The 27,630-nt window shown below is 54.0% G+C and overlaps 1 protein-coding gene across 1 annotated transcript; it reads right to left on the bottom strand.

Annotated features, from left to right (window-relative positions):
• Window positions 1-183: 183 nt before the first annotated feature.
• Aldh4a1 (aldehyde dehydrogenase 4 family member A1) lies at window positions 184-22,919 on the bottom strand. The gene is made up of 15 exons (XM_090335713.1): window positions 22,841-22,919; window positions 16,471-16,564; window positions 16,037-16,129; window positions 15,583-15,630; window positions 14,634-14,789; window positions 12,842-12,991; window positions 12,692-12,766; window positions 11,836-12,023; window positions 10,566-10,639; window positions 9,121-9,317; window positions 8,957-9,004; window positions 8,568-8,720; window positions 7,908-8,029; window positions 7,069-7,187; window positions 184-1,379 (listed from the first exon to the last, which is right to left on the bottom strand). The coding sequence occupies exons 1-15, from the start codon at window positions 22,906-22,908 to the stop codon at window positions 1,267-1,269; spliced, it is 1,698 nt and encodes a 565-aa protein (XP_090191839.1). The 5' UTR covers window positions 22,909-22,919; the 3' UTR covers window positions 184-1,266.
• Between the last annotated feature and the right edge of the window lie 4,711 nt (window positions 22,920-27,630).

The following is a 27,630-nucleotide window of genomic DNA, read 5'->3' as shown; positions in this document are numbered from 1 at the left end:
AGAGCTCTGATACGGCCTGACATTCCCCTCCCCAGCTGGGGGCCGCTAGCTCCTGCCACCTCCTCATCCTGCAGAGGGCACTGTGCCCACCAAGTGACAACACAGGGGCACTGCCATCCAGAGGGAAAGCCAGCCAGCCCCACCACTGCCCCATCACCCTCTCCAGTAAGACCACCACACAAATCAAGTTACAGGCATTTTATTGATTGGCACTGGGCACCCTCTATTCCCCCCTCACAGGATACAGTCAGTAGAACTGGCGTAACCAGCCTGCACCCCAGCCAACACACCAGCCCCCAGAGAGACCACACAGGTGAGAAGGAAGCAGAGCCCATGCAGGGCCAGGGAGCACTGGTCCTGCCAAGGCGTTGGCCATGGTGAGAAATGGGGACGCATGGGAGCCCGCAGCAGCTCTGTGGGGCATTTGTCCTTGAGGGGAACCCAGCACTCTCAGTCCCCTAAAAACTACTCTCAGAAGTCACACACAAAGACCCCCGACCATCCAGAGCCCAGGCAGGAAGTTTTCACCTGGCCACCACTGGACTGGACATACGCAGAGAGGACCGCTGAAGGATGACGTGCTGGGCAGGGAGGATTCACTGGCCACACTTCAGCCCAGGACGGAGGGGGCCCAGGCTGAAGTCCTGAGATGGGCTCTGGGAGGCAGCATCTGAAGAGCTAAGCGGGAACCCCAACAGTATGGAGTCCCCCAAAGCTTTCCAGAATCTCAGGCTGCATGGAAGGGCAGCCAAGCGCCACCCTTAGCTGGTGGCGGGGCCGGGAGGGGAACAGGCACCCCGTGGAAAGGCACGTGGGTCTAAGGCATATGGCTGGGCTGAGCGCCCATGGCTTGGGGGGCCTCACGACAACAGTGGGTGGGCAGGCCAGCTGGTGACAGCTATGTCCTGCATTTTGCCTCACTGGGGACACCCGGAAGAGCCTGTGAGTTGCTGAGGCTCCTGAGGAGCCAGGGCGGCCTCTGCAGGGTCCTGGGAGCGGCTCCTCCCCATCCCCAGATCCTGGAATCCCTGGGCCCACTGTGGGCGAGGGAAGGCCAGGGCACCGAGGTGGCTGATGGGGAGAAGGAGCAGTGGCCCTGTTCCTCCCAGCATGGCCTCAGGCCCAGCCTGCAACCGAGCTGGTGGCAGGAGGTGTGGAACTCCGGAAGGGGGCTGCTTGCGAGCGCGGGTGGCGGGCAGCTCCGCGTGGTGAGGACCTCGGTCTGGACAGGCAGTGCGGGGCGGCGGGCGTGTGGGCACGCGAGGCTCACTGCATGTACGAGTAGCGCCAGTCCCCCAGGGGCTCGTGGGTCTCCTTGATGACCTGGGGTGACGTCCAGCGCAGAAGGTAGTGGGGGCCCCCTGGCTTGTCATTGGTTCCTGTGGAAAAGATGGTGCTGTTTGCTTGGGGAGATGCGATGGCTCTGAGCAGAAGAGCCATCCCACCAAGGAGGTGGAAGCGGCAGGAGAGGCGGGTGTGGACTCAGAGACCTGCTGGAAGCAGAGCTGCAGTAAGGAGCCTGTCTCCTCCTCGAGCCCCTGAAGCCCCTGGAATGGATGCTCATGAGAAAGACTTAGAAGATGGGGGCTTGTTACCAGGGAAACCACCAGGTGGCTGGAGGAGCAGGAACTCGCAGCCCCAGGTGCCCTGGGCAGTAGGGCTGGTGGGTGACTCGATCACCCTGGCTTGAGTTGACCAATGGCACCTTCCTCCAACGAACTGGACTCAGGGCACTTCCAGGAGGATTATTAACACAGCAGGGACAGAAACCCTGTGCCGGGGAACCTTCCAGACTTCGCTCTGTGTCCATCTTCATCTGCACCCTTCAAAATACCCTTGACAATGCCTTAGCAGAGCCCCCAAAGGACTTGAGAACAGCCAGGGAGCAGAAGAGAAACTTGCCCCCACCTAGAGAAGTTTGCAAACCTCTGGGCGGGGCAGATCAAACTGAGTTATCAGAGATAACTCACCCAGTGTCTAGTCTAAGATACATTACAACCAAGGGGTTCTCAGGGCTGCAAAAGAAAACAACACCCTGAGGTGCTGGGATCTGCCAGACAGCAGACTTCTGGGCAGAGGCTGCACAGACTGGGAGAGTGGCAGCCAATGCTGAAGAAAACACACCTGCCAGGAACACTGCCACCAGACAATCCTACAAGAAATGCTCAAGGGAGGCTCGGGGGCAGAGTGCTTGCCTCATAGGAATAAGGTCCTGAACTCCTGTAAAGAAAAGAAAGCAAAAGGAAAGGCGAGGAGAAAGGAACAAAGACCAAGGGAATTCTTCAAAATGAAAGAGACATCCATGAGTGAGAAGAAGACATCGGGCTGGCTGTGGTAATTCACAGTGCAACCTCACACTCAGCAGGCAGAGATTAACCTGGCTACACAAGGCAAGACCTTGCCTCAAAGAACTGGAAAAGAAAGGGGAGAGGAGGGAAGGAGAGGGTGGACAGGGAAGAGAGGATGGCTAGAAAGGGGAGAAGGGCGGGGGAAGGAGGAAGAGGATGAGGGGAGCAAAAAAGGAACTTCAATAAAACTAGGAAGCAAGCTACAAAATGGCCATAGTAAGACTTTACCTACAGATAATAAAATAAGCTCAAAATATAAAGAGATCAAACGAGATCAGAAAGTCTTTATGTAATGATAAAGGGATCAAGTCAGCAAGAGGAAATAGTAATTCTTTCTCTCACTCTCATTCTGTGTCTATATGAATAATACTAGCACATCCAAATACACAAAGCAAACATCACTATACATACACAGGAGGAGTAGACTCGAAAACAGCAGCATTAAACTGCATCCTACAGCAAATGAACCTAACTAACTTTATAGAAACAACATTCCATCACACCTTCTCACAAACACAGAACATCTTCCAGTATGGATTGATGTTAGGGACAAAACAAGTCCCCACACACGCATACACAGTACAAAAGGTGTTGCTTCTGGGGACCAGACCCTGGGCCTTAAAATACTGAGCTCCATCCCAGCCCACAGTTTTGTTTTTGTTTTTTTTGTTTTTGTTTTTGCCAGTCCTGGGCTTGAGCTCAGGGCCTGAGCACTGTCCTTGGACTTTCTCAAGGCTAGAGCTCTACCACTTGAGCCTCAGCACCACTTCCGGCTTTTTTCTATATATGTGGTACCAAGGAATCGAACCCCGGTCTTCGTGCATGCTAGGCAAGCACTTTAACCACTAGGCCAAACTCCCAGCCCTCCAGCCCACAGTTTTATTTAGTTATTTATGTACTTATGTATTTTCATAGTACTTGGGTTTGACCACTGGGCCTTAAGCTTTGCTAGGAAGGTACTCTACTGCTTATCTCTGTTCTGGCCACAGTGGAATTGAAGTAGAAATCAGTCACAAGAAAAACAGTTAAAACTACAGACAGAAAGCACATGACTCACTCATGAATACCAATGGAGAGAGGGAGAAAAGCAAGCAGGAACTGAAACATTTCTTTAAGCAAATGAGAATAGACATAGAATATACCAAAACCTAAAGAGACAACAAATGCAGTCCTAAAAGGGGATTTTATAGCAATCAACACCACATCAAAGACCACAAGAATGTCTCAAATGAAAAACCCACCACTGCAGTTCAAGAACATAGGAAAACAAGAACCAAACCCAAAATTAGTAGAAAGGAACAAATAACAAAGATCAGAGTCAAAACAAGTGAAATGTACTAAAACATACATAAAATATCAACAAAGTGAAGAGGGTAGTCTTCAAAAGAGAAAACAAAATGGACAAACCCTCAGCTAGACTAAGGACAAAAGGGAGACAACATAAAGTCAGACCTGTAAAAAGAGACCAATGACACCAGAAAAATACAAACACACTCACCTAACCATATAAATTTACGGTCCCAAATTGAATCATTACACAATGGAAAAACCTCATCAGGCCAATAACAAGTAATAAAATCAAATCAGATACAGTCTGCCATCAAAGAAAAGCCCAGGGCCAAACAGCTGAGTTCTTGAAGATTTAAAGAACTACTACTGATTCTTTTCCATTATCCTGGACAATGAAGAGAAGAGAAGACCTGTGAGCATGTTCTCAAAGGCCGCCCTCCTCCTGATACCTGAAACCAAACGTCGTACCATAGCCGTAGCAGAAAGGAATCTGTGGACAGTGTCACAGACAGCACAGACGCAAACGTGCTCAAGCAATTCAGCTAACTGAGTCTGCCAAGGGGAGGAATTTCCTCCAGGAATGCAAGGATGGCTCAACAACTGCAACAACTACTACTACAATAACATAACACACACACACACACTCACTCACACTCACAGACAATAACTTTGATGCACCACATCAACAGAACAAAGGACCACAATTGCATAATTATTTAAACAGACGTGTAAAAGGCATTTCATAAAATCCAATACAATCTCCATGACTAAAAACAACAAATTAGGACCGGGAGTTTGGCCTAGTGGTAGAGTGCTTGCCTAGCATGCACAAAGACCCAGGTTCGATTCCTTGGTACCACATACATAGAAAAAAGCCGGAAATGGTACTGTGGCTCAAGTGGTAAAAGCTCTAACCTTGAGAAAACACAAGGACAGTGCTCAGGCCCTTAGTTCAATGCCTAGGACTGACAAAAAAAAAAAAAAGTATAAAAGGAACACAGCTCAGCACAACATAGGTCATTTGTAACAAGCCAGTAGCCAACATGGTACAAAATGGGGAGCGTGAGAAACTTCTCTCCAGGGCCTGGTGCCCACTTTTCACACTTTTGCTCAACACATTGCTGCAAGTCCCAGCCGAGCAACCATGCAGGACAAAGCATTAGAGGACACTCAGAGTGGAAAAGCAGAAGTTGGGCTGTTACTGCTTACAGATGACAGGGTCACATACAGAGAAAACTCCAAAGGCTCCACGTATGAGCAAAGTTAGCCAAGTTGCAAGATGCAAAACCAACATATAAAAGTCAGTAGTACTGCTTTATACCAATAGTGAATTCTCTAAAATAGAAGTAAAAAAAAAAGCAACCTCATTTACAATAACAACCAAAATCCTCAAAGTACATAGGAATAGATGAATGGTGGGGGATTTAACCAAAACTTCATGAAAGCTGAGAATAATTGATGAAGAAACTGAAGGGGATACACACAAAGGAAAGATTTCTCTGGACTGAAAGAATCATTATCAGAACAATGCACAGATAGATCCAATACAATCCCCATCAGAATACCAATGATGTTACTCACAGAACTGCAACAAAAACCCTAAAATTTGCCAGGCACCAGTAGCTCACACCTGTAATCCTAGCTACTCAGGAGGCTGAGATCTGAGGACCGTGGTTCAAAGCCAACCCAGACAGGAAAGTTCATGAGACGCTTCTCTCCAATGGGCCACTAGAAAACGGGAGTGGCACTGTTGCTCAAGCGGTAGAGCAGCAGCCTTGAGCTGGAAAGCTCAGGGATAGCACCTAGCCCCAGAGTTCAAGCCCCATGACTGACCAAAGAAAAAAAAATTCTAAAATTTATATGGTAACACAAAGAAAGGAAAAGGAAAAGAAATAGCCAAAGCTATATTGACCAGGGTGGGTAGTGTGTATAGGGGTTGTACTTACTTGACTTTGAAATATATTATAAAGTTGTCATCTAAACAGAATGATATAAAAATTTTTATAGCATAAAATGGATCCAGATAAATGAAAGGGGACAGAGCTCAGAAAGTAAACCCACACATGTACAGCCAACAGATTTGTTGCCATTGTTTTTTATAAAGGATGTTAAGAGTATCCTGTGTTCTTAAACACTGGAGTCAGTCTCTGCAATAACTGTGTATCCATATGTGAAAGGAAGAAGCTGGACCATCTCTCCTCAATGAGAAGACTACAACTACCAAAGACAACGGAGGGGAGATGCGAGGGGCCCCACGACCACAAAGAAAATAAGTGAAAGACACTGGAATTCATGAGGATTTCTTTTGAACACCATAAGCAAATGCAAAGACAGCAAACCAAAAAGCTTCTGCACACAGAGAAACCAGTCACCAGAGGACTGAACGAGATTCACCATCTGCAGAATGAGAGAATAAAAAAATCTTTGCAAACTGCGCACCGGACAGGAGGCTGACATCCAGAATCTATGAGAAACACAAAACACTCAAGGGCAAAAAGTAAGTAATAAGACAAGCCATGCTTTAAAATGGGCAACGGACTTAAGAGACATTTCTCAAAAGAAGACATAGGAAAAGCCCAAGAAGTCTAGGAACAAAGGTCCAGCGTCATTAATCATCAGGGAAATGCAAATCAAAAACCACTACAAGGGGACTGGGAGTTTGGCCTAGTTGGTAGAGTGCTTGCCTAGCATGCACAAAGACCCGGGTTTGATTCCTTGGTACCACATACATAGAAAAAAAAGCTGGAAGTGGCGCTGAGGCTCAAGTGGTAGAGCTCTGGCCTTGAGAAAGTCCAATGACAGTGCTCAGGCCCTGAGCTCAAGCCCAGGACTGGGAAAAAAAAAAAAAAAAAAAACACGATAAGGTATCACCCCATTCCAGCAAGAATGGCTGTCATGAAATACTCATGTTCACCAGGGCCAGCAAGAAACCCTGGCATAAAGAATGTTGCCAGGAATCCAAACTCACAACACAACATGGAGCTCCCAGCATGAAGACAGGGGGTCCCCAGACTCTTCCATCCCACTGGGCACTTCTAGTCTCAAGACCCCTGATGGTGGGGTCTGTGTCTCTGTGCCATTCACGTCACCGCTGAGACAAGCGGAGGCCTGACTGCCTGCCTGCCATTGGAATCTCTGCATTCTGGGGCTCAGCCCTGGCCCTGCCACAGGGAGCAATGGTTCCTCCCAGCCTCAGTTTCCCCATTTGTGAAGTGGAGGGCACCAGACATAGGGTGATGTACAGCTAGGACATGCAGGGGCTGGGCCGAAATCTCCACACACTTCCACACCCTTGTTCCTACCATGGGAAAGGGGTCAGCAACTCATTCCCTCAAAAAGATCTAAGTGCGCCCGGTCCCATCCCTGGGGTGCTCCCTCCCCCTCCTCTAAAGGTCTAGGGTCTCCCTACTGGGAAGAGAAACCTACTCACCAGAGGCCCGGGACCCGCCAAAGGGCTGCTGGCCCACTACTGAGCCGGTGGACTTGTCGTTGACATAGAAGTTTCCAGCAGTGTTCCTCAGCGTGGCTCTGGCCTCCTGAACAATGTCCCTGGGAGGTAGGGCCGTGGTCAGAGGGCCATCCCCTCCCAGCCCATCTGCCCCTCCAGCCCCAGGGCCCGGCTCCAGCCTCAGCCTCGCAGCCCTGGCTTTCCAGCTCAGCTTAGGGCCGCACCTGGGAGGCTGCTGCCTGGAACCCTTTACCACTCGACCTGGCCTGAGCCTCAGCATCCTCTGTAGGAAGGGGGCGTCCAGCTCCCCACAGAGCTGCCAGGAGGCCCCACTGGGGAGCCAGAAATTCTGAGACAACAGACTGGCCTGGTCCAATTTCCCTGTCTCTTAGGGCAGGAGAGATACCCCCAGACCCCTTCCTCTGGGGTTCAAATCCCACCACTTCCTCTTTGTCCCTCAGAAGCTGACACAGTGGCCCCCATGTGGTTGAGGACAGAAAACACCCAAGGCTCCATGGCTGCAGGCAGTGAGACCTGCCTCCGTGTGTGTGCAGTGAGCCCAAGCCTGCACACCCCACTTCTGCACAGCAGCATGGGGCCCCATCGGGTCCAGGTAGCCGGTCACCAGTGCCCCATGCCTGGGCTCTAGAGACGCAGGCCATGTGGTCACCAGGGGACCTGACATCTGTACTTGTAACAAAGGGCCCAGATGCCTATGCTACTGGCCTGTCCATCGTGAAGGAGCAGAGGGAACAGGGGATGGAGGGAGAGCGGCAGGGACAGGACAGCAGGACCAGGGCACCAGGGCTGCAGTCACTCACTTATCCTTGGCAAACACTGCCCCCGTGAGGCCATAGCTGGTGGTGCTGTCGACCAGATGCAGGGTCTCCCGGAACTGGTCGTCTGGGTAGACATACACGGTCAGCACAGGCCCGAAGATCTCCTGGGGGAGAGGCTGGGTTAGGCCGCCCTCAGCCCTCCCTGCTCCCCAGCAGCCACCTTGGGCCTGTGCAGAGGGCCGGGGCTGCCTCCTGGTTCCCGCAGGACAGCAACGTGCCTGCCCACAGGACTTACATCCGGCAGAACATTCCAGAACTCTCTGGTCTCAATGGGCTGAGGCTGGGAATGAGAGGCTCCTGCCCAAGGATGGCGCCCCCTCCTCAGGGCTGCTCTGACCTCAACCCAGGGTCTGGGCCAGTGTCTCACCCTCCTCTGTGAGGTGCGGGCTGGCCCACAGCCTCTGCTACACGCCACTACCCCACGTGCACGGCAGGGGAAGCACGAGGACACCGCCACGGAGGGGTGACGGGGACAGGGCCCAGCATCCAGAACCGGGAGGCCAAGACATTTGGTTCCACAGAACGCACCGTGCAGTGAAGCCTCCAGGTGAGTACCCAGGCCTACCACCCCGCCTCCATCACCTCCGTGAGGGGGTCCTGTGCCCCCCGTCACCTCCTTCATGATGGGGTCCCTTGTGTCACCTCCTTCATGATGGGGTCCCGCGGGTCCTTGCTCTCCACGATGCAGGGCTCCACGAAGTAGCCCACCGAGTCATCGCACGTGCCCCCAGCCAGGATGGTGAGGCTGGGCGAGGAGCGGGCGTGCTCCAGCCACTTCTTGATGCGGGCAAAGGACTGGGGAGGGGAAGCCGGTGTCACAGACGGGCTGGGGGTGCAGCCCCCAGCACTAAGAAGGGAAGGCACGACGTGCTGGGGCTCCAGGGAGCTGGTCGAGCTGGTCGTGGCACATTCTGTTCTATCCAAGGCTGCCAGATCAGAGCAGCAGTGCTAGGGACCCCAAGCCAGGACCCCCCTCCCTGACCTCCCCCTTGTCCCTGTCTGGGGCTCAGCCCCTAGGTCCTGTGTGGCACCTTGGCGTCAATCACGGCGGAGAAGAAGGTGCGGAAGTCCTCTGCAGGCTGCAAGGGAAGCGGGGAGGAGGGTGAGACAAGGGGCCCCCTCCCTGCACCCCACCTGGGGGGACCCCGGCATGCATGCGTGCGGGGACCCCGCTGGGCTGGCAGCAGCCACTCACATCGCCCACTGTGATGCGGCTGAGCTCCTCCAGCAGCCGCTCTCTGATCTGCGGCCACAGGGAGGCGGGCACATAGAGGCGGGAGCAGGCCGAGCACTTCTGGCCGCCATACTCGAAGGCTGAGCGCAGGGTGCCGCTCACCACGCTGTCCACATCTGCCGAGCGGTGCACCAGGTGGAAGTTTTTCCCACCACACTCTACGGGGGGCGGGGGAGGGGGGTATGATTAGGGTTGGCGTGGGGGGGGGTTCCTGCTGGCCCAGCCTCACAAACCCATGACCAGGTGAGGACACCCCAGAACCCCACGAGGCAAGCCTGTCCTCCCAATGGGGAGGTGGAGCGGGAGCCACCAGCTCCAGGTCCTGGCTGCACAGAGGGGGAAACTGAGTCTACCCAGAGAGAGGCAGAGGAAGGAGCTCTGGCCCAGGCGCCCAGGAGCTTCCTCAAGGCTTTCCCTGATCCCCCAGTGATGGGGGGCCTCTCCCCCAACTGCTCCTGCTCCTTGGTGGGAGCCCAGCCCCTTTCCCGGTACAAATTGCTCCAGGCCGGCTCTGGGCCCTCTGGCAACAGCTGAAAGCACCTGCCACCAAGAGGCTCAGAGCCGGGGCTGCAGTCCCCAAAGCCCTCGTGGCCACCGCCATTATTCTTCCCGTTTGAAAGACAGGTATGGAGCTTGAGCTCCAGGCAGGGCCCTGGTAAACAAAGGCCTGTTCTTGTCTGGGGGCCTTGAGAACAGGAAACCCACTCCCTCTGCAGGGAACCCCATTCGTACCAAAGCGGGGGAGGAGTGGCTGGAAGCCAAATAACAGCCAGCCCTGAGGGGACCTCCTTCCCGGACACCTATCCACACTCCAGCTAGCTTGGGAATAGGATCGAAACTCACCATGGGCCCCAACTTTCTGCCAGTGGCCGTGCCTCGCACAACCCAAGGTCTCTGCACTTTCCCAAAATACGCTTAACACGCCTGGCCCACGTGACCTGTACACACAGGGTCCTACAGCCCACTAAGTGTGGAATACACAAGTGTGCAGCTGTTAATCAGAGAGCAGTAAAGGCCCTGAGAAGTCCTGCAGAAGAATGGATGGGCCTCGTGGTAGAGTGCTTGCCTACCACGCACAAAGACCCGGGTTCGATTCCTCAGTACCACATACATAAAAAAAAAAAAAGCCGGAAGTGGTGCTGAGGCTCAAGTGGTAGAGCTCTAGCCTTGAGAAAGTCCAAGGACAGTGCTCAGGCCCTGAGCTCAAGCCCAGGACTGGCCAAAACAAACAAACAAACAAACAAACAATGGATGCGGCTGGAACACAGTGGGTCCATGAAACCTCTGGGCGTGAAGGTATGCGCAGAGCCGGCTGGGCTCCCCCACCCCATTTCACTGCCTCCCACCCTGCCCCCTGCAGTGTTCACACGGTCCTCACTCACTCTTGGACGGTGGAGGGCCCTTACCTCCAGCCAGGCGTGGGAAGGTCCGGAAGCTGTCCAGGTTCTGGGCCACCTGCTTCCACAGGTGTTTGAAGGTGCTGGAACCAGAGGACCAGAGTGGCGTCAGAAAGCCGGGCTTAGCCTCTGGGAGGAGGAGGGCTGTCACCCCCACTTAGGGTGGGGGGCTGGCCCCACCAGAGGCAGGGGCTGAAAAGCTCCAGGGACAACCACCCAGTGGGGAGGCAGGGGCCTAAGCTCAAGTACCGTGGCTGTGATCCTAGGTTAACCACTCAACCTCTCTGAGCCTCAATTCTGCACCTCACCTAGGAACTGAGGGACAAGCCATGCAGCGAGCGGGGCACTCCGTGATGAGCAGGGACCAGTGCTGGGCTAGAGGAGGTGGCTCCCTGGGGAGGGAGAAGGGAGGAAGCTGGCGCCCTAGGAGGCCTCCAGCTCAGGCTTGGACTGTGACCAACCTCAGTGCCACAAAACAATAAAAATGCTAATCACCCCGAGCTGGCTCCGCAGGCCCTAATACTAATTTATGACTTTCCTAGCTTTAAGCCCCACAGCTCATCAGAGCGTGGCAAATGGGAGGCCTGGCCCGCTCCGCTCGGCCCGCTCACAGGCGGGGACCCCAGGGGCCACTGGCCTTCCGGAAAACAGCCCTGCTCAGCAATTCTGACAGTGTCATGTCTGCCCTCTCCCACCCCCCCCCCACACTGAGCACGGAAGGGGGTTGTGGAGCCCCAGGCCCGCCCACTTGAGCTGACCCACACACAGGTACCCTCGGTGTCCTGCTGGCTCCTGACCGCGCCACCCACCCCTGGGTGTGCATGGAGCCTTGCACACTAGCCAGAGTTACTAACCCAGGACAAAGCAGCAGGGTGGGCAAGGGTGGGCATTGGGGAGCCAGAGAGACAAAGCGAGTACTGCCTGTTACCAGCCAGCAGGCCACAGGACAGGCAGGACAGGTGACCAGGCCAGGCTCTCGGGGAGGGTGACATTTGCGTTCTACATGAACTGCCCCTGCAGCCAGTGAGCGGGGCACTGGCCTTGCGATTCACTCACTGCCAGCCATAGCAGGAGCTCAGGTCCCTGCCCTGTGAGGGTCAGGAAGCTCCTGCTGAGTCAGTGGGTGCACTCCAGCCACAGGGGCTTAGTCCACCCCAGGGCATACTGCTTCTCCCCTCTGCCTGGCCAGTAGTCCACTAGCATGCCAGCCCCTCCAGGCAGCCCGTCTGACTGCCTCTCAGTCCCCCCCCCACACACACACCTATCCCCAGTGACTTACGGCACACTGCCTGTGAAGTTGATGCCGCAGAGGTGCTCTGAGCTGGTCACTGTGTCCCCAAACACAGGCCCGTCCGCAGGCACAAACTGGATGATGTTGGGGGGCAGGCCGGCCTCACGGAGAACACGGTAGACAGCGTAGCTGGCCAGCATGGCGGTGTCACTGGGTTTCCACAGGACCACGTTGCCCTGCAGGAGGGGTGAGTGTCACGCAGAGGCCCAGCCCGTGGCGTGGGCATCCTTCCCCGAGAACCACTGTCACTGAACCCACCATCCCACAAGAACTCAGAAGCCCTCACGGGAGGCCCTGGCTCCACCCCACGGCCCTCATTCTCTTTCTCGGGGTGCCTGTACCCCCTGGACAAGGCCAGGTACGTGCTTGCGGGCCCTCTGGCATGTGTCCCGGGTCCACGGATTGGGGGACTGGGGGAGGGGAGGGACGTCCACCTACGTGTGCAGACACGGCACACCTGGGCATCCGCAAGCTTGACCCGACAGGGCTAAGGCCTTGCCCTCCTCCTGCCCAGGCCATCTGGGGGCCAATCATCACACTGGGAGCTCTGCCAGTGGCAGGGGAGGCCCCAGCCCTGGATCACGTGACCTCCACGTTTGTATCCGGTGGACGCTGCAGGTGAATGACGGCCCCACTGTCCTCGGCCCCCACACTTGTGGCCCACTGATGGGTCCTCACTCTCCGGCAGTGGCCTCAGAGCTCAGGGCCCGTGTGGACCTCCCACAGGGACAATGCTGGGATTTGAACCGCGTGTCTGAGCCCAATGCTCATCCTGGCTCTGATGCCACCACAGTGCTTCCCCCATGGCCAGCACGGCCTGGGGCTTGGAGTCTGCCCTGCTCACCATCAAGGCCGGCGTCCCTGCCAGGTTGCCTCCGATGGCGGTAAAGTTAAAGGGTGAGATGGCGGCCACGAAGCCCTGAGGAGGAAAGAGGCAATGAGGCCTGCCTGGCGATTTCCAGCAGCCCCCGGAGCTGCTGCCGCCCGCCAGTACCTCCAGCCCCCGGTACACCATGTGGTTGGTGCTGGGCGCTGTGCTGATGGGCTGCTCCCCCTCCAGCTCCATGGCAAACTTGGCATTGAATCGGAAGAAGTCAATGAGCTCGGCGGCGGCATCGATCTCAGCCTGGATCACCGTCTTACCCTGCAAAGTAGGGAAGGTAGCTCAGCAGCAAAACGGCCACCTGCCAGCCCTTCTCCCACCGCAGCAGAGCTGGACCCCAGCAGGGACGGGAAATCTGCAATGGCCTGTCCCTGAGCCTGGGGTGGAAAGGACTCCAGTTTTCAGGGACCCAAACCTCTTCCCTTACACACTCTGACAGGCTGCTCCGAGGCTGGATCAGAACAACTGCAGCTCTTACTGGGTGCCTGCTGATGGAACCAGACGCTTCACAAAGGGATGACCAGTGCAGAACTGGCTGGAATCCCTTCCTCCCCAAGAGCTGGGGCGGCGCCCCGCAGCAACAAGACCCGAGGTCACCAGCAGGTGCATTTAGGGAACCTGGGCCATGCAAGCTGAGCTAATGTGTGTGCCATGCTTTCTGAAGCCCCAGAATGTCAAGCCAAATAAAGAAGGGACTCAATTTGACCACAGTCTGCCTGCAAACCTACTCACCCAAACCCAGAGCCAACACTCAGTGTGGGGTATGCAGCTGCCATTCCACCTCTACACAGCAGAGGGCGCTCTCGGCACAGGTACAAAGGAGCAGGACAGCAAACCATTGGACTGGATTGGCAGCCTGGGATCTGGCTCCAGTAACATTCAGGAACCCAGGAAAGATAACACCCTAAACTAAGCCTCTACAAATGGCAACGTTGACCCATTCCTCGGTTCCTTCCTCCCCACCAAATCATTTAAAAACCATTCCTCAACAATGACAACAGGGGGCCTGGACTTTGGCCTACTTTAGAGTGCTTGCCTAGCATGCACAAAGACCCAGGTTTGATTCCTCGGTACCCCATACATAGAAAAAGCTGGAAGTGGTGCTGTGACTCAAGCACAGAAAGGCTCAGGGACAGAATGGGGGCTCTGAGTTCAAGCCCTACAACTGGCGCCAAAATATGTCCTATGGTTTTAACACCATGAAAAACACAGAGAGACTGAGCACACAGTGAAATAGTTCCTCTGGGTAGTAAATACATACAAATTCAGAACATTCCAGAAACGGAAAAAAGGAAACAAGGTTTTTGGGGTTTTTTTCTTCATTGATGTTTTTGTTTTTTTACCTTGTTTGTTTATCCATCTTAGAGAGGGTAGAGAGGGCACAGAAATGGAGGGGCAATAGATAAACACATGCAGCAGTGGTATTTACTAGATACTATGCTGAAAATTATACGATTTGTGGGTGGGGCTTGGAAGGAAAAACTGGGAGAGAGCTAGGGAAGGGATGACATTGTCCAAAAAGAAATGAACTCATTACCTAAGCTAACCCCTCTGTACCTCCATAACAATGAAAAAGACACTATCAAAAAAATCTTAAAAGCCAGGTGCCAGTGGTTCATGCTTGTAATCCTAGCTACTCATGAGGCTGAGATCTGAGGATCTCAGTTTGAAACCAAGCGGAACAGAAAAGCCATTTCCAGCTAACCAGCAAAAAGCCCACTGGAGGCTCAAGTGAGAGCACCAGCAATGTGCAAAAATGCTTCAGAGAGTGAGAACCAAAGTTCACAACCAGTAAAGGATCAGTGTGTGCTGGGAGAATGGAAGAGAGGAGCCCAGCCAACGTCCATAGAGAGGAACGGGAACCAGCGGCCTCGCAGCAGAGTCTGGGCCCTCGGCCCCTCACCTGTCCCAGCATGGTCTTGGCCAGGACCTCAGCCCTGTGAGGCCCACTCAGGAGATCGGCCGCCTTCAGGAAGATCTGGGCCCGGTCTACGAGGGGCTTCAGGTCCCATTCTTTCCTGGCAGCTAAGGCGGCCTCGATGGCTTTGTTGAGCAAGGCCTGAAGAGAGAGGTAAAGGTGAGGGCTGCCCCGGCACAGGCAGGGCCCTGGTTGGAGGAGAGGGAGGTGAAAGGGAAGGCCCCTGCCCATTCCCACAGCTGCAGACAGCATGTCTGTCTACCACGGGCTGGCTGTTCCCATGCAGAGCCTGTCCTGCTCTCAGCCTGGGGTCTGAAGGACCTACGTGGAGGCCACCTCACCCCCTTGGTCCTGGTCCAGGCCCACTGGCCTGTGAACTCACCATCCACAGGCTCAAGAGGCCCAGCTTTGGGGTCAACTCCACCCCGACACTCCTGCTGCAGGCATCAGGACTTCCCTCCCTCACCCCATCCCTTCTTCCCTGCCTCCTTCCCCCTACATGAGGCCAGGTCCTGGATCCTACTCAGGCCACTCAACTCCTCCCCACAGGTGCTCCCAGGTACCTGCTTACCTTTCCATCCCCGACTCAGCTTTCTAGAATCTTCCTCTTCCCCAAGCCAGGCTCAGCTCCATCACAGTGGGCATGTCGGGAGTTGTCCCAGCCATGACCAAGGCAGCTCACACTTGGCACTAGTTAACGTGAGCATGCTCATCCCTGCCCGGAGACTCCCTTGGTGCCAGCGGCCCCAGCCCATTCCCTTGCCCCAGGGTCAGCAGCTCCAGTCCACCCCCTCGGTGCCAGCGGCCCTAATCCACCCTCGGTGCCAGCGGCCCCTAATCCACCCCAGGTCCAGGGAGTCACCAAGGTGTACCCTCAAATCAACAACTGGCAGGGCAGTGAAGGACCAATAACCACCCAGGTGACCAGACTCACCTGGTCTGCATAACAGAACTTGGCTACCTTGCGTCCGTGGTTAAAGGGCTGAAACAAGAGAGAGGGGGGTTCACATGGACATCGCCTGCCTGGCACGGAGAACAGGAAGTGAGGACTATGGGGGCGAGTTCTCCCAGCCAAGTCCGCACATGCCCACCGGAAGTTCTGTTTGCCAAGGACCAGGGCTTTAACCTCCCAGTTAGACCTGGTGGGTTCCTGATCTGCCTGAAGTGTCGGCCGGCCTCTGAACAGACAAGCCCCAAGCAGGGGCCCCGGGGCCAGCTCACAGGATGGACATGGGATCACAGCTGGAGGGCCAGCAGTGTAGACAAGACAGGGGGAGGGGCACGGGATGTCCTCGGAGTTGGGCAGCGTCATAGGTCCTTTTGGATCCTGGGAAGGCCACGGCTGGCCAAGGCAGAGCCCACAGGCTCCATGGGACTCTTGGACCTACCGACACCTGGTACCGGATGTCCGATGTCCACACCTCCTCGTCCCCCACCACACACGGGATGGCTTCTGTCCGGCCTTTCAGGTCCTTTAAGGCCTGTGGAGGGAGGGACAGCAATGTGGGTGGGCACACTGGCCCTTCCTCCCCCTGCCTCACACCCTGAGGTGGGCTTGTAAGCAGAACTGCCGAGGGGAGGGCTGGGGTGAAGGAACATGCCCCCCCTCAGGTGTTAGTCACACTGCAGGAAGGCGAGGCCAGGGACCCCAGCTCTTCCTATGCCAAAGATAAAACCTCCGCATGCGAACCGTGTGCAAACGCGCTGGACTTCTCAAAGTCAGGCTTAGTACTCAGCTCTCCCCCCCAAAATAGGCCATAGCCAGCATCTGGGGCTACCCCTGCTCCAGGCTGCACCCTCCACTCCACCTGGCCCCACTCACCTTCTGCAGTGCGTCACGCTCAGGGCTGCCTGGCAGGAAGGCCAAGATGGGCTCGTTGACCACCTTCAGTAGGGAGGCATGCTTCCACCGCAGCCTGGACAGGGCAGAGCAGAGGACAGGTCAGCAGCTACCGCCGCCATGTGCCTCTCCAGGGTCCCAGCTGGCCCAGAGGCCTGAAACCCAAGGAAAACAAAGGGCCTGCAGGAGAGAACCAGGCCTGGGGTCCAAGACACAAGTCCTAGCTCTGCCGCAGTGTGTCCCAGGGTATGTGACTTGCCTGCTCTGAGCTCTTTTCTATAGCTGTCTCATGGGAATGATCCTACCAAACCCATATTGTGTCTTGGACCCCAGGCCTGGTTCTCTGTTTTCCTTGGGTTTCAGGCCTGGCACAGTGTGGGTGGCACAGGTGACCCCGTTTTTGTTTGTGCTTAAGACAACACGATAAAGGAACTCTGTGCTTCATTTTAGCGCCGCCTTGGACTGGGCTGTTTGTTGGGCTGGTGTTCAATGAGCCTGTGTGTGCCCAACAGGACAGGGGGCCTGGCCGCAGGAGAAGGGACAATGAGAGTTCAGGCCCAATTTCTTTCATCTTCCTGGAAAGGAGTCAGGGCTCAGAGCCCTCCCCCTTCCCCCAGGAAAGCCTGGAGAGAAGTACAAAGCTGGGACCACGTGGGCAGACAGGGCCCCCAGATCACTGCATGAGGCACACACAGGACAGTTACACAGGAGTCCCTGAGAAGGGAACTGAAGGAGAGCGGAGGCCAGGAGGGCTGGCCAGGAGGTGACCCACCATGGAGGCCAGAAGGAGGTTGAGACCAGATCTCAGGGAGGTGCATTCCAGTAAGAGGGCAGGGTGGATGCCAAGGCCCAGGAGCAGGGAGCCATGGAAGATACAGGTAAAGCAGGACACAGAATGGGATGTGAGCACGGGGCCACCTCCCTCTCCTACCACCACCCCCAAGGCGCCTGTGCCCTCAGCCCCACCTCCCGTGGCTGAGGGAAGAAGAGTGCCTGAGACAGATCTGTGCTGAAGTCCAGCCCCATCTCCCGCCAGCTAGGCGACCCTGGGCAAGTCACTGTCCCTCCCTAAATGGTGAGGCCCGGCAAGCTGGTACCGGAGATGTGACAGCTAAAACTGAAACGCTTTCCCTTTCGCCTGGGGTAGAATGGAGAGAAGTCATCATGAGTCAGAGAGCCTGAGGACGCAAGAGGATAGTGTCTGCTTCCTGGGACAATCTGGAAGGTTCCAGTTGGGCTCTGGGCCAGGTGAGACAACGGGCTCCCAGGATGTGATGAACAGGAAAAGCCCAGGCTCCAAGACAGACACACATGTGCATACACATGCATGCATGCACATGTACATGTGCACACACACACACACACACACACACACACACACACACACCCCTTAGCCTGTTCTCCCTCAAAACCTGCTTCCTCATTGGAGGAAAGTACAGCATCGTGTGCAGGGCAGCAGCCCTCTTTCAAATCACTGGTCTTTCTCCCCTCTCCACTCAGGCCAGGAAAGCCAGTTCCCAGAGGCCCCCAGGATCTACCACACGGCAGGGGTGGGGGGCAGAGAGAATACCAGCTTCCAGCCTTGACTTTAACCACCGCAGCCCTGAGCTTCCTTCCCCTGTTCCCCAATCTGGGGCCTCCCACAGGGCAGAGTTCCCCTGTGACCCCGGATCACATGCTCTCATGGTTTTCTCCAAATCTATGAAGTCTCCTGACCTGGCCAGCTGTGCCCATCCATCCAAGTGTAGCTAGGACACGCAAGTTCAAAGTTCAGCTTCAGCAAACTGTAACCAGAACTAAGCCAAGCACCCCAGGCAGACTCTGGCTCATCAGCGGTTTAGATTTAACATGAGCATGGCTTCCAGCAACTTAGGTCGAGGCAATGGGTGGTTCACGAGCCTAGGCCTCTGAGCAGGACTGCACCCCTCATTCATTCCTTCACGCAGCCAGCTCTCATCTATCACATGGCAGATGGGGATCAGTGGACTGAGTTGGTATGGGTATCCCCCGCTCATGTATGCCCCCCTCTTTGGTGAGCTCTGCAGGGACCTGGCTGTGGGGTGCAGACCTAACGCAGGCTTCAGCCCTCTGCTGTGAGGAGGAAACGCAGGACAGGATCTGGACCCAAACTAGGTTCCCCTCACACCTTCTGCTCACCTAGGAACCCCACTGCTCCTCCCGCCACTGGTGCGGGGGAAGGGGGCTTGCAAAGGCTGCAGCAGTGGAAGATGGTAAGGCCACTGGGAGCTAGGAACCAGCCAAGAAACCCAGGGGAGAAAGCAAAGAGGCATCCCGCAGCCCCCGCTGCCCGGCTCTGACACCTGCACGAATGCAAAAGTCCACTCCTAGGCCATCATCCCTAAGCCACTCCACACTTCTGCCATGAGGAACTAATGGGGCGCATTCTGGGGAAGAGGTTAGGTGTGCCAAGTCACTGGGGGTGGCCTCTGCATTCAGGGGTGCTGTAACCACGACACATGAGGGGGGTACTGCTGGTTTATAATAACCTTTTTCTTTTCTTCTTTTTCTTTCTTTTTTTTCTTTTTCTTTTCTTTCTTTCTTTCTTTTTTTTTTTGTGGGTTATGGGCCTTGAACTTGGCCTGGGCACTGTCCCTGAGCTCTTCAGCTCAAGGCTACCACCCTACCCATGAGCCAAGCCCCACTTCCCATTTTCTAGAGGTTAACTGGAGATAAGAGTCTCAAGTTCTTTTGTGCCCGGGCTGGCTTTGAACCTTGATCCTCAGATCTCAGCCTCCTGAGTAGCTAGGATTACAGGCGTGAGCTCAGGGACAGTGTCCAGGCCCCACGACCCCCCCCCCCCACACGCACACTCTAGAAGAATAGATGTGGTTTGTTTCCACTATGGGTGTGAAGCACTGAGCATGCTGTGTGCTCAGTCCCCAGGCAGTAATGGGGGTGCGGGGGAGTGTTAAGCATCATCACAAACATGAGGAATGTGTTACCCAGTCACCAGCCCAGGTTACAACACTGCCAGGCAACAAGAGTTCCCAGTTCCGTCATAATCTCACAGGACCAGGTACACGGGGTCCACTGCAGATCCACGCATCACCAGCTCAAAACTACCTAGTGGCTTCTAGTCTTCCAAAAGCAAACTTCAGAGTTCTTACAAGATCATGAGCTCGCTCCCCTTCACCACACCCCATCCGCAGCAATCCAGCTACTCAACCTTTTCTGTGCCCCTCACCAGGGCCTGTGTCCACTCTGTCCAACACCAACCACCCAGCCTCACAGTCTGCCTGTCTGGCCCAGCGAGAAAGTTCAGGAGGCAAACATGGTGTCAGAGCCAATGCCAGGCCACCAGGACTGGACATGCAGACAAGCGTTCTTCCAGCAATACCCAGGCTGGATACAGGCAGCCAGGGTTTGGGACAAGCGTGGCCAAGATCAAGAGAACTAGAAAGGAAATGTTCTGCAGGTGGGCCACCTGTTTCCCAGCTGCTATCTGGAGCCAGATAAGACAAAGCCTCTTTATCACTGTGATTAGAGGCCCAGGAGGCCCTCGGGGAAAGTGCAGGGCCCAGGTGGGCGGGGCACAGAGCCCTGAGAGACAGCTCTCCCTGACTGCCCAAAGGAAAACAGAAAGAAGGGGACTGAGTGAGTGGTACTTCACCAGCCTACAGAGTTCCAGAAACCACCTCACAAATGCACCGGTGATGTACACAGGAGCTGCTCCTAGGAGCTGCTTTTATAGATGAGTAAACTGGGCTTCAGAGAGGATATTCACAATTCATTCTATTCATTCATGGCTCGTGGTCACAGCTTGTAAGTGACAGATCAGGATTTGAATACAGGCCTTCCTCACTCAGGAGATACTGTCTATACTTCTCCTCCCCATAGAATGTAGCTAGAAGCCCATTTCTCAGCTGGGGACAGGCTGAGATGGACGGTGGCTTGGTTGATGCCACTTGGCTGTCCACTGGCACTGCAGTTCAGCTCAAGGGTCTTTTCAGTCTATACTGTCACTCCAGTCAGGAAAGGTCTGGGAACTTAGGAGTCCCCAGAAGAAGCAATATTAGAATAATGGGGAGGGGCTAGGGCATGAGGCTCATGGCTCCTCCCCTTCCTGTTTCCTATGGCTGTGGGAGGGGGGCTGGTACAATGTGGCAGCACGGACTGAGCTTATTGGGCATCAGGCACCCCTCATTTAATACCCATGACAACCCTGTGAAGTGGCCACTGTTATTTCCACATGACAACGTAAAATAGCGCAGACAGGTTAAGTGATCTGCACGGTGCTGCTAGGAGCTATGTTCAGGGCACTGGATTTAGAGTCATGAGGTCAGATGCTAAATTTTCTTCTTGTGTTGTCATGTCGGCCCTCATGAAGTTTTGAATTTTGAATAATTTCAGATTTGGGCTGTTCAATCTATGCCGACAGATCCACTGTTTTATCTTAAAAGAAAAACCCAGTTAAAAGGATATGTTCATCAAGCTGAGCACGGTGGCTCATGTCTGTAATCCTAAGTTACTCAGGAGGATGAGATCTAAGGATCAAGGTTCAAAGCCAGTCTTGGCACAAAAGGACCTGAAACTCTTATCTCCAATTAACCTCTAGAAAATGGGAAGTGGGGCTTGGCTTAAGGGTAGGGTGGTAGCCTTGAGCTGAAGAGCTCAGGGACACCATCCAGGCCCAGGGGTAGGGCGGTAGCCTTGAGCTGAAGAGCTCAGGGACCATGCCCAGGCTGAGTTCAAGCCCATGATCCACCAAAAAAAAAAGAAAAAAGAAAATGATAGAGGCTATTTCCTGTTGATTATGAGTGACTTTTATAAGTTTTGTTGTTCTGGTTATATTTTTACAACAGACACAACTTAACACATTTTTTAAAGACATATTATCAGGCATTCTTAAAAAAAAATGGTTGCGATTCCTGGCACTGAAAGCAAAAAAAAGGAAATACTACTACGGGTTCTTCAAAAGAGGTGGTTTTCCTGGCACTGGAATTCTTATACCTAGGACAATGAACTACCACTGGAAGTGTCCAAAAACTCTCTCCAAATTCACATACAGTACATGAGAAGTGTGTCAAATAAATGGACAAATGATCAAACATCTACCTGTTCTAGAATCCAGGTCTCAATTAAGGGAGACAGGTGACAACTAGCCAATCTCTGAACACATTTGTTATTGCTAAGATTCAGGGTTTAGGAGGCTACTGACATCAGGTAAGCAGAGACCGGGGACACTGCTGGGCGTCCTACAGAGCAGCCAAGGATAGACAGCCTGGCCCCCCAATCCAAGATGCCAGGTTGGAAAAGTCTATTGAACCAGGTAGCCTCACCCAGGAAACCTCCCACTGCCCTCCATTCAGAAGGCCTTGAGCAGGAATCTGGAACTGGACCAATTGTGACCAAGGGTCTCGAACCCTGGGGAACTGGGGCACAGACCCCCCCCCCCACATCTGCTGCAAATGAAGCTGCCTATCAACTGCAAGATGAGGGGCAGTCCAGTGTTTTATCAGCCATGATGGCCCAGCATGCTCAGTAAACATTACTTCTTTGCTTTGAGAACATAGATGGCTTTCTACCACCTAGTAGAGGGTCCATGTTTATGCCTTTTCCCCCAGGTTGCCCCCTGCACAGATGAACTTGGTAAACACCTGAACTGGTAAGATGTCCCCTTCCTAATGGGGCTTCTACATGGTGTCTGCAAGAAGTCATCTCAGGGTGCCAGAAGAAGCCTCGCACGGGACTTGGCCAGCAAGCATGCAGAGGCCCTGGGTGTGTAGCTTTCAGTTGGGAGAGGGGTCGTCATCCGCCCCCGACGTTCCCTTCCTGCGGGGTTCCTCCCCAGCCCCTCCCCACTGAGGGCTGACAGAGGAGGTGCCATCCCACGGGGGTGGGGACAGGGACACTGATTAACTCGGAAAAGGCACCGCGCATCGGGGAAGACATGGCCAGTTACATGCCCGGGGCCACAACACTGGCTGGCCCTCCAAGCGAGGCCAGCAGAAACCCACGTGCACGTACGCCTCCTGCAGGCCCCGGCCGCGGGAGCCCGCAGACGCAGGGCCCCCAGTCCAGGGCCAGCCCGGGCAGCAGGAGGGGCCCTCCGACACTTGTCACTGTCAAAGTCGGCTGAGCAGGTGGAGGAGGCCCCCTTCCCGGCGTGGGACGCGGGCTCCGGACCCCCGGCCCGCCGCAGAGGCCTGGGAAAGGGGGCGTCCCCTCTTTGGAGGGCACTGGAGGCCGCGACCCTGCGAGAAGGGGAGCCCCGGGGCGGGGATCGCGGCGGTGACCCCCAGCGTCCGGAGCTGCCGCAGGGTGAGCGTCGGGGAGAGGTGGGGGAGACACCCAGCCGGCGCCGCGCCGACCCGGTCGGGAACGCACTTACCCAGCCCTGGTCCAGGCACCGGCCAGGCGGGAGCAACGCAGGAGGACGCAGCGCGACGGAGGCAGCATCTCGGCGGGAATGCGACAGTTCCCGGGAGCGTCGGCGGGCGCGGTGGGGCGGCGTGACCCCGCCCGGGGCGTACCACTGTGCGGGGGGGAGCTCGCGCCCCGAACGGCCTTCGACCTCGACAGTCCCGCTGTATTGCTCGATTTTCCACTAATTTTACTATGGGCGCACAGCCTGTGATGCGAGGCTGCCGTGCCTTGCGATATGATCGAGCCTGGAGAATAAGCTGTAGTACATATACACATTCTTCCCCTCCCCTCCTATGGTATAACCCAGGGCCGAGAGGGCGTGAGCATCGTTGACCAATCAGAGTCGGGTACCGAAGCCCCTGGACCAATCAGAGGCGCAGTCCTGTTGCGGCCTCCCGGGCCGGGAGAAGAGAAGTCTGCGGGAAAGCGGACTTGGGACGCGAGCTGGGGGTGAGTGTAGGGTCTGCACACTGCAGCTACACTGCGGGTTCGCGGCCCTCCGCGGCCTTGGCGGGTGGAAGGCTGGAAAGCTGCCACTCTCCATGCGGTCAGTACAAGACCAGACCAAACCGTAGCGGGACGGTGCTTAGTTGTTCGTCTCTGGCTATAAAACCAATCATTCTGCCCACCCAGATTAAAACCTGTTCGGCGGTAGTTGATTGATATGCAATCGATAGTGGAATTCTTGTCTTATCTGGTGATGACGTTTTAGGCACCCACTCTAATCCTAAAATACTGTTAGGACTTCTCTCCCTCTGTTCTAATCATGTGCTTCTATTCCCTCCAGCAAGTGTGAAAGAGAATCTGTCTCAGAGTCCCTCTGTGTGCTAATTCTAGCTCCTTGATAGAATGCTGGGCAGATTACATGGGCTCTCTGGATGTTCCTCTTCTATAAAACGGGGGTGGAGGCCCATCCCAGAGCCCACCAACCAGCTACAAGAGGAGCTAGAATGTCATCATCTAAGGCCCCGTGAGTGTGTGTGTGTGTGTGTGTGTGTGTGTGTGTGTGTGTGTGTGTGTCTGTACACACGCATGCACTGGTCCTGGGCCTTGAACTCAGGACCTGAACTTTTGTGCTAAAGGCTGGCACTCTACTTGAGCCACAGTTCCACTTCTGGATTTGAGTAGGTGGAGGGAGGGGAAGAGGGGATGGTAATTGAAGAGATAAGAGCTCCACAGACTCTTTTGCCTGGGCTAGCTTTAAATCCTTGGAGCGACTTCCTGAATAGGATTACAAGAGTGCACACATCACCCATTAAAGGTTAGTCCTCCTCCAGATCATATCACTTCACATGCTTAAGAAAGTTTAAGTCAAGAGTGAGGCTTAAGAAACAAACTATGAGCCGGGCGTGGTGGCTCACGCCTATAATCCTAGCTACTCAGGAGGCTGAGATCTGAGGATCAAGGTTCAAAGCCAGGCCGGGCACAAAAGGACCTGAGACTAATCTCCAGTTAACCTCTAGAAAACAGGGAAGTGGGGCTTGGTACAAGGGTAGGACAGTAGCCTTGAGCTGAAGAGCTCAGGGACAAAGCCCAGGCCCAGAGTTCAAGCCCCATGACCCACAAAAACAAACAAACAAACTATGTTAGTACCAGTCAACTGGGATTGGTGGGACTAATTCCAGGCAGTCTCAGTTCGCTTTGGAGTGATGTCACTCTGAATGTGGACATTAACAAGAATTATCTAGAACACTAGATAGTATTAAAATCCAGAGCCCCTGTGGGCACAGTAGGGAAGTTTGAGAAATGGGGGTTTTGAGGTTAACAAGACTTCAGTTCCAAATCAACTGTGCCATTAGCCAGTGATCTCTGTAAACCATGTGTCACAATCCCATCTCCTTCCAAAGGTTTTCTTGTGAGGAGATGCAAATGGGCAGGGAGTGTAAAAATGTCCTACTTATCATTCATTGGCTAATAAATTTGGTCACATGCTGGTGGCATACACCTATAATCCTCACTTCTCAGGAGTCTGAGATCTAAGGATCAATGTTCAAAGCCAACCCAGGAAGAAAAGTCCATGGCACTCTTAGTTACAATTAAACACCAGAAAGCAAGAAGTGGAGTTGTGGCTCAAGCGGTAGAGGTGCTAGCCTTGAGTGAAAAAGCTCAGGGACAAACAACAACAACTGGGCCCTAAATTCAAGGCCCAATACTAGCAATCAAATAAAAATAAGTTTCAGTGTGGAGGTGGTTCTCGTAGTCTCTTGCCCTTCTTTCCACCATTGCAGTTAAAGAAAAATACACCATGAATTCTAAGACATTTTACTTTATTTAAAAGAAGCCAATATACAGGATATAAAGGGCACAATATTTACAACAGTACAGTAAACAGGTAGGATCAGTAGTCTTTCAGTGAATAGAAACCCCTCCCCATGATGTTAGACCCAAGTGGCAGATAGACAACAACAGTGGGGTACAGCAGGACCAAAAACCAGAGATGCTAAAATGTCCACAAAGAGGTCTTGATAGGGGGCTTTGCCTCATTTCCTTGAGAGCTTTGGAGGGGTAGGGGAAGGGTGAGGGACCTACCCAAGTCTAACACAGCCCACCCGAGCCTGCAGATCTTTCACTATGGAAAATTCCCTCCTGGAGAAAACTTGACTTCCCCCACATGAGAGCCAAGCTCGAAGTCCAAGGGGAAAGACCCAGGCGTGGGGACCTGTCCAGTACCATGGTGCTTTGGAGGTCCTCAGTAACAGAAGGACTGCAGCCAAGTCCTTGGTACTGGCAGAGCTGGGCTCTGGGCATCTTTCTGACAGCTTGAGCCACGTTAAAAACATAGGCCCAAAGACTACACCCCACTGCTTCTGAATCTCCTCCCAGCCCAGCTGAGCTGCCCCTTTTCTCTGCCCCTACCTCAGTTCTGACTAGCCTGCAGTCCACCCACCCACCCCTAGTAATACCCCCTTTCCAAGACATCCAAGGAGTGGAGAATTTGGGAAAGAAGCAAACCCTGCTGAAGCCCCTCATGGGTGTAGATGAGCAGAGGGAGAATGGACGGCAAGACAGGGTGAGGGGTACTTATTATATTTGATCCAGCAGCAACATGCATGATATTTCGTCCACAGGAAAAAATGCTGGACTGACTACCACAACTGCCTACCCTAGATTAAAAACCTTTTCCTTTCATAAAAATAGATGAGAGTCTCTTGCTTTATAAATAGATTACATTTAGCTTAAGTTACACCTTATATTATCCCCAACCCAATCCCCTCTCCTCCCACCCCAAAGCAAAGTGGTTGGACTCTCCACAGGTCAGCTGAGCTTGAACCCCAGAGCTGAGTCCAGGCCGGACAGGTCCTCCAGGGCCATCAACAAACTGCCATGAGAAAGCAAAATGAGTCCCAAAAAGAGCCTCAGTGGGTCTCTGTGTGTGTATGTGTGTGTTTCACAACTAACCAGGAAGCCCAAAGGATGCTACATCCCCTGCCACTCCCCAGTGCCCTGTGTGTCTGACTCCCCCTCCCCAAAACTAGGAGAATAAAAGGGAGGGGCAGCATGGGAAAGCCCATTGAGAACCATCTCAAAATACCAGTGTCAATATGACACTGGACTCTGTTAGAAATAGAAAACAAACAAACAAAAACTAAGTATTTACAGCTTTACAAAGGATGAACCAGTTCATTCCAGCTGGGCCAGGAGCTGCCCCGGCAAGCGGAGGGGTCTTGGCAAGCTGTGGCTCATGGTGAGGGCACAAACAGGGCCCACTGGCAACAAACTTAAAAAAAAAAAAAACTCAGAGGAGTGCAAGGCAGCCAGGCCAAAACCCAGGAACCAGCCCAGGAGGCAGGCCCACCACACGCTGGCTCTTCCTCCCTGGTCTTCCTTCCCAAAGCTCTGCTCCCAAGAGAGAAGCAGACATTGACAGCCAGCAAAAAGGTGCTGTCAGACTATTCAGAGCACCTTATAGGCCAACAATCTAGGTGTACAACTGGGAAAGAGAAAATAATATCGCAAGCTACCAGTGGCCACAGTAACCTCCATATTAGCATGATGCCTTGCTGTCATCACTCTAAAGATATGTCTGTCACCCTCCCACCACCTTGAGCAACAATCCAGGGCTGGTTCCTCCTTGATTGTGTGACTCTCTAAACCCCACCATCAGATGTCTCCCCAATCAGCCGTAGGCAGAGGAGACCCACAGAGGCAGCCATCTTCCTGCCCCTGCAAAAAACGGAAAATCTTTTCAGCAGCTGAGGTCTAAGCCTGACTGGCTCTGATAACCTTTGGTTAAAATAAAAACAAAACAACAACAGCAATAATAAAATGGTTATGTTATGAACCCTGTAACCTTGGTAGGTAGGTGGCTTGGGGCTGTGTCTACTCCCACCGTCCCTCCGATACCTTTCAAAGGAGATGATAGTGGAAGTCTTGCAGCCAAGCTGCAGAGGGAATAGTGAGCTATTTCCCCAACCATAGGAAACAAAAACATGGAGAAAACTGCATGAGAAAGGCCACCAAAGTCTGATAAGTTACATTACAGTCACTCCCAGGCGCTCCACACATACATGAGTACTATGTACACTGGGTTTTTAGAACAGATGGAAACCCCAAAAGTTAGTGGTACCCTGAAGAGGAAAGTCAAGGAACCACCATCCACTCCAGCCCAAAGCCCTTTCTTCCTCCACCCATAGACTGAGGGTGGTGAGTCCAACCCTCTGGCACATTTGTCCATTTGACCTCTAGGGGGAGCCTCTGAGCCAACAAAAAACAAGGACAACAAGGATGAGCAATCACACCCACTAGAGTGGGCAC

Source organism: Megascapheus bottae, chromosome 6 (assembly GCF_031878675.1).
Source record: "Megascapheus bottae isolate mThoBot1 chromosome 6, mThoBot2.hap1, whole genome shotgun sequence".
NCBI lineage: Eukaryota > Metazoa > Chordata > Mammalia > Rodentia > Geomyidae > Megascapheus > Megascapheus bottae.
Note: the sequence above shows the minus strand (reverse complement) of the source record. Positions and strands in the feature narration are given on the sequence as shown.